Source organism: Hylobates moloch, unplaced genomic scaffold (genome assembly GCF_009828535.3).
Source record: "Hylobates moloch isolate HMO894 unplaced genomic scaffold, HMol_V3 SCAFFOLD_6, whole genome shotgun sequence".
Taxonomy (NCBI): Eukaryota; Metazoa; Chordata; class Mammalia; order Primates; family Hylobatidae; genus Hylobates; species Hylobates moloch.
This window is the reverse complement of record NW_026652281.1, coordinates 125,378,741-125,396,514: the sequence shown is the minus strand read 5'-3', so window position 1 is coordinate 125,396,514 and position 17,774 is coordinate 125,378,741. Positions and strand designations below refer to the sequence as shown.

The 17,774-nt window shown below is 39.0% G+C and overlaps 1 protein-coding gene and 1 long non-coding RNA gene across 2 annotated transcripts in view; one reads left to right on the top strand and one right to left on the bottom strand.

Moving 5' to 3' along the window:
* LOC131383666 (uncharacterized) overlaps positions 1-17,774 on the top strand; it is a 132,778-nt gene that overhangs the window by 94,623 nt on the left and 20,381 nt on the right. The gene's annotated exons all lie outside the window — the stretch shown is intronic.
* The window catches only part of SPINK13 (serine peptidase inhibitor Kazal type 13), a 17,537-nt gene continuing 7,142 nt past the window's right edge, over positions 7,380-17,774 (bottom strand). The window contains exons 4-5 of the mRNA XM_032158289.2: positions 11,502-11,629; positions 7,380-7,636 (exon numbers count right to left, since the gene is read on the bottom strand). Coding sequence (XP_032014180.2) covers positions 7,588-7,636; positions 11,502-11,629 — 177 coding nt within the window. The 3' untranslated portion in view covers positions 7,380-7,587. The remainder of the gene's footprint in view (positions 7,637-11,501; positions 11,630-17,774) is intronic.

The following is a 17,774-nucleotide window of genomic DNA, read 5'->3' as shown; positions in this document are numbered from 1 at the left end:
TTTCCTGTGAGATTTGCTTTTCAAACATGAGCATTATTTAAGCAAAACAACACAGAGTTTAAATATATAGACTTTGATACCAATAAATTAGATGAGTTAATAATCAAGGAGTACACTAAATCTTTTAACAGCTACAAGAATATGTTCTTTCAAAATACTCATATAGGTGTTTCATATGTAAAATTGCTATTTTACTCAATATTTATAATTGCAGAAAAGCAAAAATTATGAGTGTAATAACTAGGTATATTGATCACCTGTATGCATACTTTCTATAAATGAGTTCAGTTTTCTCATTTTTTTCTTCCCCTGTATTTGTACTTACTGAATTTATTGAAATTGATTTTATATCTGAATGTGATAAAAAAATTTTGGTCTTATACTTTCTTTGACTTTTTATTATTTCATTTTCTAGTGATCCATTTTATTGTCTTTTATACAAATATTGGCCTTTGATGGCTTGAAAGTTTTTGAAAAAATGATCCTTAAACACAAATGGTTTAAGAACTTCAATAGAGAGTTTGACGATTATATGGCCATAGGTGGAGCCATGGAGGGACAAAGAAAGAGCAAAATTGTTCAGCCTCATAACTGGGAAAATGCAGCTCCATGGCCTGAAATAGGGAAGAGGAGCTGGCCTGTGGTGAGAGATGCTTGTTTGAGTTTTAGATCTCTATATTGTAAGATGATGGTAGAAAATTCAGATACAGGGTCTAGCAGGAGACTGGAGCTCTGGAACTGGAGCTGAGATCATAGAAAAGATAAGACCAGGATCATTTGCCTGAAGTCATAGTTGAATCATAGTAATTGTAAGATTCACAGAAGAGAATGATGTCCTATGAGATCTGAGCAGCTGCATTTTTTCATTCAGTGGCTTCAAATAAAATTGATTTATACCTCCTATCAAGGTTGTTATTCTCCCAGGTAATGTAAATTTTCCTATCTGTAGCAAGAGAAAGTAACAGAGCAATGATAATTATGATGATGGTGATGATAACAATAAGGATAATAAAATAATAATGATCATTGTAAAGCAATAGTAGTAATAAAAACAAGTCCTTATGTAGTCCCTATGTACCAAGGGCAGTTTATTTCACACGAGAAAGTTTAGGCACAGAGGGGTTAAGTTTAATGACTTGCTGGAGGTCACTTAAATAATATGTGGTGGAGTTGAGGTTTGAATTCAGACTGTTTGGATTTAGAGCTTGTTTTTTTAACCATTGACTGCTAACCATTAAAGATGCTGAAGTAAATCTTTCTCAGAGTCATTAACAACAAGCTACACAATATCTTGGAAGTATTTGTGTCTTTCAGGGAAAAAACAAAGCCATTTTTTAATAATCCACTCATTTTTCGGAAAAATTGCCCTAAGGGGTCTAAACCGATTCTTCTCAAACTGCAACGTGCCCTGGAGATCAAGTGCCCTGCAGATCTTGCTACGATGCAGAATCCGACCCAGTAGATCTGGGGTGAGATCTGTAATTCTGCATTGGTAACAGCTCCCAATGCTGGTCCTTACCCACACTCTGAAGAGCAAAGGTCTGCAAAGTTAGGTGGCAGATGAAGATATGAGGAAGCTGTCCTAGTAGTTAGAGATAAACTATGTTCTGCACTTTTATCTAGAGGAGTCAGGCTCTTGCTCAATGTCCTTAAATTGTTGAAACTACTGTTAATTCATTATTACATCTAGGCAGAATACTTTGTTAAAGAAGAGACTTAGATTTTTAAGAAGATATGGGTCTGTACTTTTTTGAAAATCTCTTATAATCACCTCTACCTGTCCTCTTTTTTCTGGTTCCATTTAGGTTTGACAACATAAGGTTGTGGTTAGAAGCAGGATAATTTGAGTTTGAATCTCAGTCCTTCTTCATGAACTACAAGATTGCATAGTTTACTTACCTTGTGTGAGTTTAGTTCCCTCGTTTGTAGTATGGGGGTGATAATGGTATTAGGCTTATAAGACTGGAGAGGATCAATTGAGACAAGGCACATAAAACATGCTATGGCACTTGGCATGGTACATGTGTTCCCTGAACCTGGGCTAATTATTGTTACAGCTCTATCTCTGCCCATGTGCTGTGCCCTAGTGTCACACTGCCTGTTCCTGTAATGGAACACCTGTGTTCTCATCTGGAACCTCGGATGATTATTTCCATTATCAGCTCACATCCAGAGCCCCCTCCAAATGTCCTTGCTTTTACGTTTGTGTTCATGTTTGTCTTTCAACCAGCACAGGATTTTCACACAATAGTGAAGACATTTATAAATCAGGGGTTTCTAGACTTTGCATGTTTGTTTTCCTACTAAAATAGAATAATTGTGAGCTCTATATTTTGAAGAGAGAAAAAGAAAGGATACAATTTTCTTTGTGTTCTGTGGTAATACAGGATTGTTCCTCTCCATCTCTCTTTTGAGGAGAAGATTTCATTTTTGTTTTTGTTATTTCGTGTAAAGCAGAGACATAGACTAAATAATGAAATAGTGTTAGGCTATAATAGACAGCCAATATTAACACAAATGTCTGTATTTTAGAAGCTGCTTTACTTTTTGAAACTGGAAAAACCTGAAACTCTTTCCAGCTCCAGAGAGAGCCATCCTGATGGAACCTACTGACAGGGGGACACAAAAGAAAAGAGGGAGGAGATGAAAGAAGATGAGGGTCTCTATTGCCAGCAGAACTGGACTGTGTGTTTAACTGGAAAGCTGATGGAGAATGTAGTTATGCACAGCTCTCTGGGCCCTTCTAGTGAAATAAAGAACTAGTTAAATAAGGCAAGACAGAAGAATGAGGCTGCCATCTAGAGGTAGTAACAGGTAATCTTCCAGGGCACAAGGGAGCCAAAGGCAGAGAGCTGCTTCACTTTTTATTCTCTGCAGTCTTCATACATAATAATGATCTCATTCCTCTGTATTAGTCAGGATCTTCCCATTATAAGTGACGAATTATAACCAGATTAAACCAAAAAGTAAAATAATTTATTGACTGATTGATATGGTTTGGATTTGTGTCCCCACTCAAATCTCATGTAGAATTGTAATCCCCAGTGTTGGAGGTGGGTCCTGGTGGGAGGTGATGGGATCATGTGGGCGGTTTCTCATGGTGTAACGCAATCCACCTTGGTGCTGTCGTCGCGATGGTGAGTCCTCATGAGATCTGGTTGTTTCAAGGTGTGTGGCACCTCACCTCTCTCTCTCTCTTGCTCCTGCTCCCACCACGTGAGGCACCTCTCTCCCCCTTTACCTTCTGCCATGATTGGAAGCTTCCTGAGGCCTCCCCAGAAGCAGAAGCCCCTATGCTTCCTGCACAGCCTGCAGAACCATGAGCCAATTAAACTTCTTTTCTTTATAAATTATGCAGTCTCAGGTATTTGTTTTTTTATAGCAGTGAAAGAATGGGGTAATACAATGATATAATTGGAATAGGATGAGATGGAGTGAGCATTAGGTATGTTGGAACTAGGGGATCAAATGATATCAACTCACTCTCTCCTGCTCAAAAACATACATACTCCCCAAAAATGCTTGGCTCTTCTTCTTCTTCCTTTTATTAACATGTGGCCACTATTCTATCCTAATGAATACGGGCTTTACCCAGGAAATGAGTTAAAAGGCCACAGCTGTGTGTATATGTGTATGTGTGTTGGGGGAGGGGGGAGGGGGAAGGTGTTGGAGGTCTTAGTTTACCTTTTCTGCTCCAATACCTATCCGCTGATGACTTCTAAACTTTTTGTCAGCCCCATCCTAATTCTGATTCCCAGATATAGATATTTAGAGGGCAGTTTGGCCTAGATGTCTAATAAGTCATTCAACTACAAAGCAGTCAAAATAGAAGGTGCTATTCTTCTTATGTTTTATCCTTAGTTATTTGTGTTTCTCTTCCATGTTGATGGTGATACTATCTTTAAATTCCCCTTGGATCTTCATCAGAGATCAGAATTTATAAGTTGATGATTGATACATATTCATTAAATAAATATATGTTGAACATGCAAAGTGGAGATGCATCATGTGTAACATAATTTTGTTGTGAGGATTAAATGAAATAACATATGAAAAACATTCAGTAAAATGCCTGACATGCATAATTTCACAACCAATGAATGAAGAGGATACAAAAGATATTTTTAAGCTTGTGTCTTTTATCCTATAGTTTCTCAAGTGAATTCATAACATGGAAGAATATAACATTTTTCACACCCAGGGAAAGTCACTTTACCACCAAAACATCCTTTGGTACACTTCAGATTGTGCCTTGAAGTGTTTGTTTGCATTTGTTAATATAAATGAGAGAAGAGAAGAAAACTTCTCCCACCTCAGGTAAGCCCATAAATGCAGCTGTCTCTACTGCATCTCAGGGCATTGTTAGATACATATTTCACTTTAGCCTGGAATCCATTTGAAATGAGTTGAGTGTATGAAAAGAATGGCCATATATATATATATATATATATATATAAAATATATATGTAGTTATATATATTACATATATGTAGTTATATATATTATATATATGGTTATATTTATGGCAATAAACCAATTATTAATAATGTAAAATGTAGTGAGTGATATTACACACCCATCTCTATAAAAGGCATTTTCCCAAACATGCTCTTTAGTGTTTGCAGGAATCCCATATATTAGGTGTAAAAAGTGGCATTAAAGGTAGAGAAGGGGCTACTCAAGGAATGGAAGTCACATATGTGGCAGGAGGAAGTGAACCTAAGCCTCAGTGCTGCATGTCCATCCCTCAGATCACTGCACCTCAATGCCACACTTAGCCCTGAGAAAACCTCCTCTGCCCTCGGACACTCACTAGGGTAGCATCCTTTACAGTTTTCAAGAACAGACATTGTTTTCTGTTAGGGGGAGAGCATTTCCTTCATAAGTAAAATTTATCCACCAGTACTGATCCTAGAGGTGTTGAGTGCCTTGAAAGCTCTCTGTGTCATGAACTCTTAGACTAGAAATGAATCTTAAATTAGAATGGCACAAATACATATCACAAACATAAACACACCCAAGCATACCAGGGCTGACATTTAAAATGTCTGGACTAAGCAAATGTGAGGCCAAAGGTTTGGATGAATAAACTACGTAGACATAGAAGCCTCCTAGGACAATGACATGAATGTTGTCAAGAAAGGCTGTGTCTGTTAGAGGCCAAAAGGCCTGCATTACTTATGGGGGTATGACCAGTGTCTAGACAGCAGAGATGAGGCATCGTTAGTGATTCACCTGGCATGTGCCTTAACCTTGCTTTTCCAGCAGGGCAGATAAATGATGGCCTAAAAGCTGCCTCAGAAAATCAAGATGATTCCAGTCTGTTCTCCACAACCCTGGAGGAGAATGGGCATCCCCTACTCTCACTATTTCAAAGTCAAGAGTGTCCTTGGGGGAAACACCCGAGTCAGCAGGGGCAAGGAGGTGCAAGTAGCATTTGGTAAACAACACAAAACATCTGTAGAACACAGTGGAAATATTCATGAGGGAAGAGAGCCATGGAAAGAAGGACTGGGGAGAAGAAGCACAAAATTGTAAGAGAATGTGATATGATTAAGACAAGGCTGCTTGCCAAAACTCCGCACAGGCAGCGGTCAAGCTGGTCTTCTAGTCTCCTTGGACAAAAAGGCTCTGTTGTCCTGATTATGGGCTCTCTAATAGAGTATACAGATTTTGAACCTTTCTTTTTTCAGGAAGATGACTTTCTGTAACCATGCAACATATATTCAACTTGTAAGTAGTTAACTTTTTAAAAAATTTGGATGCTCTTTATTTCTTTATCTTGTCTGATTGCTCTAGCTAGGACTTTCAGCACTATGTCCAATAACAGTGATGAAAGTGGGCATCCTTGTCTTGTTCCAGACTTAGAGGAAAGGCTTTTAGTTTTTCCCTGTTCGGTATGATACTAGCGGTGGGTCTCTCATATATGACTTTTATTGTGTTGAAGTTAGATGTTAACATTTTATGTATATAAAAAAATGTCTGGGCTTGGATGCCTGTACCGCCTTTGTAACCAGGGAAAAGGCTCTGGTCTCCAATACAAATAGGCTTTAGGAAAGGATCTTTGCAAAAGTGAAAAATCTAGGGAATCTGTTTTCCTTTGATACATTGTTCTTTAATTTATCATTTGGCTTATCTCAGAGAACAGAAAACATGATGCCAAATGTGTAAGAGGAAATGTATTATTACCTATAAAAAAAAAGTCAAAGAGTAGATCTAATTTAGGCATGGCATGGCTGGAGACAGAAAATCGATGCCATCAGAATATATTTTCCCTGTATCTCTTGTTTCTGTTTGCTCTGCTCTTTAACTTCATTCTTAAAGGGGCTCCCATTTGTTCTTACGAGATTGCTGCCTGTGGCTCTGAGGAAACACATTACAGGAAAAAAGAGTGACAATCTTTCTCTTAGGGTATCTAGGTAAGGACCAGAATATCAATGGATCTGTTTTAGGTCATGTGCTGTTGCCTGCACTAATGTCTGTGACCAAGGGACTTCCATTTGTAGATGTGCATAGGCCCAGATTATGTGTTCCACCCCAGATCATGATGAAGTTAACACAAATGAAGACACAACCATGAGGGTTGGGGTAATCACAAGAAGATAATTGAGTTTTAGTTTCTAGAATATAGATGACTGGATATAGAGACATCAGCAAAAGATGTCTACTCTATTTGACTTTTTTACTCGTTAGTTCCCATACTAGCTACTAACAACACTCATTGTTATTGCTAGAATATTTCTGCTATCTGATGTAAACCTATAGTGGATTTTCAAATCCCAATCTTGCTAACAAATAGAGGAGCCATAGTGTATTTCATCAGGATATTCAATATATATAAGGCTAGATACCAGTAAAGTGGATGACTTACTCTTTTGTGTAAACAAAACAGTAAGTGGAACCAAGAAAAATTTAAAGCCACTATGGCCAGAGACACTGATAGTGAATGTGACCCAAAATTATAGTTAATCAATCAGTGGCAAAATTGAGGGCAAAATTCATATCTCCTTATTTCCATACCAGTGTCCTTTCTTTCTTTGAGTAGGAATCATCCAGTAGCCTAATACTCCTCCTCTCTCCATGGTATTTTACTTCTCCAACCACAGAAAGTATAACATCCATTTGCGAACAGTGAAAAATAGCACTAGACCTGGGTAATTCAGTGATTCCTTCCTTTGGACTCTGTCTTTTGTAGGAAGGATATTTTCTCTTTTGCTTCATGTCTTTTAATTATATTAGTGGGGTAGGGTTTAATTCTGCAGATAGGCCTGCAATTGGTGGTAAGTATAATTTTAGGTAGGGTTAAGCCCAACTGGTGAAGAGAATTTAAACTACCCAAAATGGGAGTAAGAAGACTTAAAACAATCAATACACGGTAATGAATACCAGCTCTTTTGTTGTTTATTTGTAATAAATTTGATATTTGGTTCTTGTCAGTTTGATTCCTTCGTTTTTGTCTCCGATTTTGTTCGATATTTAAGTACAGCATAGGGATGTTATTTAATTTACGTCCTCACGCTCCAAAAGAAATACTATTCTGAATTAAGTAGAAAAAAGAATAAGCAAGTGTAGGTACTCTGGTACCCATTAATCACATTTTCCATATTTTTCAAATTTTATACGATAATGAAATTCCCTAAAGAGAAGAGAAAAAAAGATTAGTATCATAAGGAAAGTGAACATTGGTATTAAATGTACTTATCTTCTAAAAGAGGTCCTGAAAAGGGAGCTGCTTTTAAATTCCCTTTACATCCTTCTTTTTTTTTTCACTTTTGTTTGTTACCACTATAATTTGTACATTCTTTCTCCATGTCTTGATTATTCAAAAGGTGTCCTATGACATTTTTTATGTAGAGTTTTTCATCCCCTAACCCATTCCTATCTCAATACCTTTTCATTCAACATAGAAATACCAGATTTTTTTTTTACCAAGAGGTAAAAGATAACCACAGCAATAATGCTATGCATAATTCACACAATTAACTCTGTGCTCAAATTTTTCACTGTTTTAACACTGTCCATTGATTGTAGTCTGTTCCCCTTACTTGGGTATTTATGTTTCACAAAAGACTAGCCTCTGCATTATTTTCCATCTTTACATATTACTATTCTCTAAATACATAATATTCCTTTCAGCATCATATTTGTATTACATCTCTAAAGACACTGCACACTTTCTTGATTCAAAGTGTTTTCCCAAACAGTTGGCACTATGTAGATTGAACAATCCATTTTCTTTTTTGTGTTCCATTTCTTTAAAACTCCTTTAGCCCTCTCATTCTTCAAGAGACTTCCCACGCCAACCCCTATAATCAGGTTCACCTTTGATATATATCTAATGCACTCATTTGGTTCAGGAATTGTAAACATAAATGCTTGGAGCCTAGTGGGTAATATAAATAAGTGATGTGAGCCACTTCCATCACAAAAGAGAGAGGAAGAACTATGGTTGTTTGGAACACATGATCTCCATTTGAACGGGGAGCTACTATGAGGCAGCTGTTGCTTATTTATTGCCTGAGAAATCCTTGCTTAGTATCACTAAGCAAGTTTGAAATCTGTATTTGTGGGTAAATTCTATCAATGATTTCAAAACTTATTAAAACATCATTTTTGTCCAACAAAACCAAGGTTGCTTTCTATTCTCATCAACTTTGTATGCATATGTTCTTTTTGCCAAATAAGACCACAAGCTTTTTAAGAGTATGGACTGTTTCATGTAATGTTCTCTTTTCTTAGCACATATTACCAGAGTGCTAGACTGAGTAGGCTTGAGGGATTCATTAAGGAGAGTGAATGACTATAAATTCTAGCCAAGTCTTGGATTCATCATTATTTTTCAAATATTTTACATTGTTCACAAGTGGCAGATATCTCTGAGAGCCGTGAATCCAATTTGCCAGGGCTTTTTCCTCAAAACACTGCTAAGAGCAGAGACCAAGGAATTACCCTTCTCCTCCCATTGTTCAAAAGAGCATTAGGACTATTCTCCTTGCCCTGAGATATAGAAATGGCATGAAAACTAAGTTTATACATTCAGGTCATATGGAGAATTAAGCAAATATGCATGTCACTGCACCATTCCTGCCATTGGAATTAATTTTCTGTGTTCCAGAATAACATATGTTTGATATGAACTGTGCTCCTATTGGCTACAATCTTACTGAACAGTTTTTAACTATTTTAACCAGCAGAGCTCTTCATTTATTCTTAGATTGAGAAATAAAAACTAGAGTGGTCACAGTACATCTCTCAGAGTTACAAGGTAGAAAGGAAGGAAAGAAGGAGAGAGGGAGGAAGGAAGTAAGGAAGGAAGGAATTACTACACCAGGAATTATTACCAGCTTCTGGAGGATGAACTAGAAGCCCAAGGAAGGAAGGAAGAAGGTAGGAAGGAAAAATGGAAGGAAGGGAGGAAGGAAGGAAGGAAGGAAGGAAGGAAGGAAGGAAGGAAGGAAGGGGAAGGGAAGGAGAGAGGGAGGAAGGAAATGGAGGGAGGAAGGAAGGAAGGAAGGAAAGGGAGGGAGGGAGGAAAGGGAGGAAGGAAGGAAGGAAAGGAAGGAAGGGAGGAAGGAATTGAGGAAGGAAGAGAGGAAGGAAAGGGAGGGAGGGAGGGAAGAAGGAAGGAAAGAAGCGATTGTTTCTTTAATCTCTTCCCCATTTTTGCCAAGGAGATCTGAGGCCTGATCTTTGAGCTTCTAACACTGTTCCGTGAGGTTACAGCCTTCTCACATTTCCTAGATGAGCCTGAAAGGAATCTCAGAATGATCTTTGTGGGAAGTTGTGAAGTAATAGCCCGGCAGATCAAGGCCCACATTGTGTGTCTGTCTGAATCTATGTGATTTTCCAAAGGCCAGGGCATTATGAGTGAGACCCACTTACACTGCTCTTTTTAGTAATGTGTGTACAAGCACCACAGAGTATAACAGAAATATTACGTGGAAGAGCTACAAAGACATTTCCAAGTCTCTTTTCTGGCTATCTCATTTCTAAGAAATCAACAGTAACTGCATTAGCAAGGAAGGATAATGTAACTTAATTATTCTATATAGTCTGGTATCTCTTTCATCTTTTAATGAGAACAGTAGAGCCAACAGTAGAGACCTGGTTAACTTACATTTTTACATTTACATTCTTTTTCTTTAAAAGACATTTCAATTATCCTCTGAAATGGAATAATCCTCATGGAAGGGCAGCATGATACTAGAAGCTCATGAGGATTATTTTCAAAGAAAGCTGTGCAGAAGAGTTGGCTTAGCAGGCTTGGCATGCTCAAACCAGCTCCTGGGAGATAACCTATGAGCCCTTGGAATAGTCTGTGCAATAGGGTATGTTTGTTTATCTAGGACCTGGGTCTGCCAAAGAGTTTATGCTAGCCATGAAATTTATAATGAACACCTGTTGTTGTTTACTAGGGTCCTGGAGCACTCCATATCAGTTTGATCTCTGGCTAGGGAGGAGCTGGAGATTAAGTATTTAAGATCAGCCATGTAGGTATTCTGTGCCTACCTGACTAATCCCCATTAAAAAGTCTGAACACCAAGTCTTGGGTGAGCTTCCCTGGTAAGCAATACTTCATGTGTGTTGTCAGGGTAGCAGGGAGAATTAAGTATCGCTTCTGTGAGTCCACTGAGAGAAGACAGCTGGAAACTTGTGCCTGCTCTCTCGGGGACTCCACCTCATGCATCTTTGGTCTTTGCTGATTTTAATTTGTATCCTTTCATTATAATAAACAGTTGCCATGAATATAACAGCTTTTCTGAGTTTTATGAGTCCTCTTGAATCCTCAAGGCTGAAGATAGTTTTGGGGAACCCCAACAGAGAAGATCTCACAGGTCATGAAGAAGTTAACTGACAAGACACAGGGCTGATATGTGAAAACAATTTTGAGTGGAGCTAAATATACGTTGTAAGGAATATTATTAATTCCTTAGTCTAAATTTCCTACTGGATTTATTTGAAAGGGAAAAACAATATGAAAAGTTGACTGTCAATTTTTATGCATGTAAGACCACAAAACCCCTTTGCTACTCGTGTGTGTATCAATACCTGCATCTATGTTTATACCTTGGTCTATGTCTATAGCGGCATCTGCATCTTTTTCTATGCCTCTTAATAGCTACCAAACACTGATAGGTGCTATTCATAGGTTTGTCAATGTGACATATAAAAAAAGTTGAGTGTTTTTTTAAAATAACTAGATTTCCATTCATTGCTTGAATATAATCTGTAGATTACCTACAAATATAATCTCCATACAGTTCTCCCAGAACATTATGTAAGCCTTTTTTCTTTTTTAAATGATTCAACTTAGAATATTAACTAAATTCTAGGAGACTTTCTTTCTTCACTCTGTCTGTAGTCTGTCCCCAGTTTTTGTAAATAATGAGGCTATTTTTTTTTTTAAAGTGTGCACCAGTAAAACCCAATTCCTTGACTATGTTTCTTTGAAATTTCTGTGAAGTAGAGGGAAAAATAATGGCATTTTATTCTGAACTTACCTCTGTTCAACACAAAAGAAACACTCATTCTGGAAAGTGCGGCCATTTGAGGCACAAACAGGTGCTGTCACATTGGGGCAGTCTGCATCGTAATCAGGGTCCAGTGGGATATACATTTTACATCGGGGCTGCAAATACATGATACCATAAAGTAACAAATAATAGACTCTCTCCCATCTATTTCTTCCTGTCACTTCTGTCCCACTTAAAAATAATATTAAATCATACCAGTCAATTGATCTTATCAAGGATTCCCTGTTCTGTGGCCTTCTGTCAGGCCAGTTTCTTTTTCTGATTGTAGTGTCCCTACCCATCCTATCATCTCTTCAAGTCATAACCATTTTAATATCCCTGTTTAACCTTGAATGCAAAGTTTTCACTTAGCCTTCATGTTTCAGTTCCAATAGGACGTTTATGAGTGGAGATACTTATGTGTTTGTGAACTTCTAGAGGACAGACCTCAAGTGTCATTGGTCAGAATAAAGATTTTGTATTAAAACTTATTAAAACTCACAGGCAAGATAGCTGAATAGGAAGAGCTCCAGTCTGCAGCTCCCAGTGAGATCAATGCAGAAGGTGGGTGATTTCTACATTTCCAACTGAGGTACCTGACTCATCTCACTGGAACTGGTTAGACAGTGGGTACAGCCCACGGAGGATGAACAGAAGCAGAGTGGGGCCCTACCTCACCCAGGAAGTGCAATGGGTCAGGGAACTCCCTCCCCAGCCAAGGGAAGCCATGAGAGACTGTGCTGTGAAGGACAGAGCTATCCATCCCAGATACTATGCTTTTCCCACAGTCTTCGCAACCTGCAGACCAGGAGATTCCCTCAGGTCCCTACACCACCAGGGCCCTGGGTTTCAAGCACAAAACTGGGTGCCCATTTGGGCAGATGCTGAGCTAACTGCAGGAGTTTTTTTTCATACCCCAGGGGTGCCTGGAACTCCAGCGAGACAGAACTGTTCACTCCCCTGGAAAGGGGGCTGAAGCCAGGGAGCCGAGTGGTCTTGCTCAGCAGGTCCCATCCCCACGGAGCCCAGCAAGCTAAGATCCACTGGCTTGAAATTCTCGCTGCCAGCACGGCAGTCAGAAGTCGACCTGGGACACTCAAGCTTGGTGGGGGGAGGGGCATCCGCCATTACTGAGGCTTGAGTAGGCGGTTTTCCCCTCACAGTGTAAACAAAGCCACTGGGAAGTTCCGACTGGGTGGAGCCCACTGCAGCTCAGCAAAGCTGCTGTAGCCAGACTGCCTCTCTAGATTTCTCCTCTCTGGGCAGGGCATCACTGACAAAAAGGCAGCAGCCCCAGTCAGGGGCTTATAGATAAAACTCCCATCTCCCTAGGACAGAGCACCTGGGGGAAGGGGCAGCTGTGGGTGCGTCTTCAGCAGACTTAAACGTTCCTGCCTGCTGGCTCTAAAAAGAGTAGTGGATCTTCCAGCACAGTGCTTGAGCTCAGCTAAGGGATAGACTGTTCCTCAAGTGGGTCCCTGACTCCCGTGCCTCCTGAAGGGGAGACACCTCCCAGCAGGGGTCTACAGACACCTCAAAGAGGAGAGCTCTGGCTGGCATCTGGCAGGTGCCGCTCTGGGACAAAGTTTCCAGAGGAAGGAGCAGGCAGCAATCTTTGCTGTTCTGCAGCCTCTACTGGTGATAACCAGACAGGGGCTGGAGTGGACCTCCAGCAAACTCCAGCCGACCTGCAGAAGAGGGGCCTGACTGTTAGAAGGCAAACTAACAAACGAAAGCAATAGTATCAACATCAACAGAAAGGATGACCATGCCAAAACCCGATCTGAAGGTCTCCAACATCAAAGACCAAAGGTAGATAAATCCACGAAGATTAGGAAAAATCAGCCCAAAAAGGCTTAAAATTTCAAAACTCAGAATGCCTCTTCTCCTCCAAAGGATCACAACTTGGCAGCAAGGAAACAAAACTGGATGGAGAATGAGTTTGACAAATTGACAGAAGTAGGCTTCAGAAGGTGGGTAATAACAAACTCCTCTGAGCCAAAGGAGCATGTTCTAACCGAATGCAAGAAAGCTAAGAACCTTGATAAAAGGTTACAGGAACTGCTAACTAGAATAACCAGTTTAGAGAAGAACATAAATGACTTGATGAAGATGAAAAACACAGCATGAGAACTTTGTGAAGCATACACAAGTATCAATAGCCAAATCAATCAAGCAAAAGAAAGGATATCAGAGATTGAAGATCAACTTAATGAAATAAAGTGTGAAGGTAAGATTAGAGAAAAAAGGATGAAAAGGAATGAACAAAGCCTCCAAGAAATATGGGACTATGTGAAAAGACCAAACTACGTTTGACTGGTATACCTGAAAGTGATGGGGAGAATGGAACCAAGTTGGAAAACACACTTCAGGATATTATCCAGGAGAACTTCCCCAGCCTAGCAAGACAGGCCAACATTCAAATTTGGGATAAACAGAGAACACCACAAAGATACTCCTGAAGGAGGGCAATCCCAAGAGACAGAATCGTCAGATTCACCAAGGTTGAAAAGAAGGAAAAAATGTTAAGGGCAGCCAGAGAGAAAGGTCGGTTTACCCACAAAAAAAAAAAAAGCCCATCAAACTAACAGTGGATCTCTCTGCAGAAACCCTACAAGCCAGAAGAGAGTGGGGGGCCAATGTTCAACATTCTTAAAGAAAAGGATTTTCAACCCAGAATTTCATATCCAGCCAAACTAAGCTTCATAAGGGAAGGAGAAATAAAATCTTTCACAGACAAGCAAATGCTGAGGGATTTTGTCACCACCAGGCCTGCCTTACAAGAGCTCCTGAGGGAAGCACTAAACATGGGAAGGAAAAACCGGTATCAGCCACTGCAAAAACATGCCAAAATGTAAAGACCATCAACACTATGAAGAAACTGAATCAACTAATGGGCAAAATAGCCAGCTAGCATAATAATGACAGGATCAAATTTACATATAACAATATTAACCTTAAATGTAAATGGGCTAAATGCCCCAATTAAAAGACACAGACTGGCAAATTAGACAGAGTCAAGACCCAGCAGTGTATCCAGGAGACCCATCTCACATGCAAAGACACACATAGACTCAAAATAAAGGGATGGAGGAAGATTTACCAAGCAAATGGAAAGCAAAAAAAAAAAAAAAGCAGGGGTTGCAATTCTAGTCTCTGATAAAACAGACTTTAAACCAACAAAGATCACAAGAGACAAAGAAGGCCATTACATAATGATAAAGGGATCAATACAACAAGAAGAGCTAACTATCCTAAATATATATGCACCCAGTACAGGAGCACCCAGATTCATAAAGCAAGTTCTTAGAGACCTACAAAGAGACTTACACTCCCACACAATAATAGTGGAAGACTTTAACACCCCACTGTCAGATAGATTGATGAGACAGAAAGTTAACAAGGATATTTAGGACTTGAACTCAGCTCTGGACCAAGTGGACCTAATAGACATCTACAGAACTTTCCACCCCAAATCAACAAAGTATACATTCTTCTCAGCACCACATCGCACTTATTTTAAAATTGAACACATTATTGGAAGTAAAACACTCCTCAGCGAATGCAAAAGAATGGAAATCATAACAAACAGTCTCTCAGACCACAGTGCAATCAAAGTACAACTCGGGATTAAGAAACTCACTCAAAACTGCACAACTACATGGAAACAGAACAACCTGCTCATGAATGGCTACTGGGTAGGTAACAAAATTAAGGCAAAAATAAAGATATTCTTTGAAACTGATGAGAACAAAGACACAACATAACAGAATCTCTGGGACACAGCTAAAACAGTGTTCAGAGGGAAATTTATAGCACTAAATGCCCACAGGAGAAAGTGGGAAAGATCTAAAATCGACACCTTACATCGAAATTAAAAGAACTAGAGAAGCAAGAGCAAACACATTCAAAAGCTAGCAGAAGGCAAGAAATAACTAAGATCAGAGCAGAACTGAAGGCAATAGAGACTCAAAAACCCCTTCAAAAAATCAATGATTCTAGGAGCTGGTTTTTTTAAAAGATTAACAGAACAGATAGACTGCTAGCCAGACTAAAAAAGAAGAGGGAAGAATCAAATAGACACAATAAAAAATGATAAAGGGGATATCACCACCAATCCCTCAGAAATACAAACTACCATCAGAGAATACTATAAACAACTCTATGCAAATAAACTAGAAAATCTAGAAGAAATTGATAAATTCCTGGACACATACGTCCTCCCAAGACTAAACCAGGAAGAAGTCAAATCCCTAAATAGACCAATAACAAGTTCTGAAATAGAAGCAGTAATTAATAGCCTACCAACCAAAAAAAGCCCAGGACCAGATGGATTCACAGCTGAATTCTACCAGAGGTACAAAGAGGAGCTGATACCATTCCTTCTGAAATTATTCCAAACAATAGAAAAAGAGGGACTCCTCTCTAACTCATTTTATGAGGCCAGCATCATCCTGATACCAAAACCTGGCAGAGACACAAGAAAAGAAAATTTCACGCCAAGATCCCTGGTGAACATTGATGGGAAAATCCTCAATAAAATACTGGCAAACCGAATCCAGCAGCACATCAAAAAGCTTATCCACCATGATCAAGTCGGCTTCATCCTTGCAATGCAACGTTTGTTTAACATATGCAAATCAATAAACAGAATCCATCACATAAACAGAACCATGACAAAAACCACATGATTATCTCAATGGTGCAGAAAAGACCTTCAATAAAATTCAACACCCCTTCATGCTAAAAACACTCAATGAACTAGGTATTGATTGAATGTATCTCAAAATAATAAGAGCTATTTATGACAAACTCACAGCCAATATCATACCGAATGGGCAAAAGCTGGAAGCATTCCCTTTGAAAGCCAGCACAAGGCAAGGATGTCCTCTCTCACCACTCCTATTCAACATAGTATTAGAAATTCTGACCAGGGCATTCAGGCAAGAGAAAGAAATAAAGGGTATTCAAATAGGAAAAGAGGAAGTCAAATTATCTCTGTTTGCAGATGACATGATCATATGTTTAGAAAACTCCATCATCTCAGCCCAAAAATTCCTTAAGCTGATAAGCAACTTCAGCAAAGTCTCAGGATACAAAATCAATGTGCAAAAATCACAAGCATTCCTATACAGCAATAATAAACAAACAGAGAGCCAAATCATGAGTGAACTCCCATTCACAATTGCTACAAAGAGAATAAAATACCTAGGAATACAACTTACAAGGGATGTGAAGGACCTCTTCAAGGAGAACTACAAACCACTGCTCAAGGAAATAAGAGAGGATACAAACAAATCGAAAAACATCCCATGCTCATGGATAGGAAGAATCAATACTGTGAAAATGGCGATACAGCCCAAAGTAATTTATAGATTCAGTGCTATTCCCATCAAGCCACCATTGACTTTCTTCACATAATTAGAAAAAAACTACTTTAAATTTCATATGGAACCAAAAAAGAGCCCATACAGCCAAGACAATTTTAAGCAAAAAGAACAAAGCTAGAGGCATCATGCTACCTGACTTCAAATTATACTACAAGGCAACAGTAACCAAAACAGCCATATAGACCAATGGAACAGAACAGAGGCCTCAGAAATAACACCACACATCCACAACCATCTGATCTTTGACAAACCTGACAAAAACAAGCAATGGGGAAAGGATTCCCTATTTAATAAATGGTGTTGGGAAAACTGGCTAGCCATATGCCAAAAACTGAAACTGGACCCCTTCCTTACAACTCACACAAAAATTAACTCAAGATGGATTAACGATTTAAATGCAAGAACTAAAACCATAAAATCCCTAGAAGAAAACCTAGGCAATACCATTCAGGACACAGGCATGGGCAAATACTTCATGACTGAAAAACACCAAAAGCAATTGGTAACAGAAGCCAAAATTGACAAACGGGATCTGATTAAAGAGCTTCTGCACAGCAAAATAAACTATCATCAGAGTGAATAGGCAACCTACAGAATGGGAGAGAATTTTTGCAATCTATCCGTCTGTCAAAGGGCTAATATCCAGAATCTACAGGGAATTTAAACAAATTTCCAAGAAAAAAACAACCTCATCAAAAAGTGGGTGAAGGATATGAACAGACATTTTTCAAAAGAAGACATTTATGCAGCCAACAAACATATGAAAAAACACTCATCATCACTGGTCATCAGAGAAATGCAAATCAAAACCACAATGAGATACCATCTCACACCAGTTAGAATGGCGCAGTGGCTCACGCCTGTAATCCCA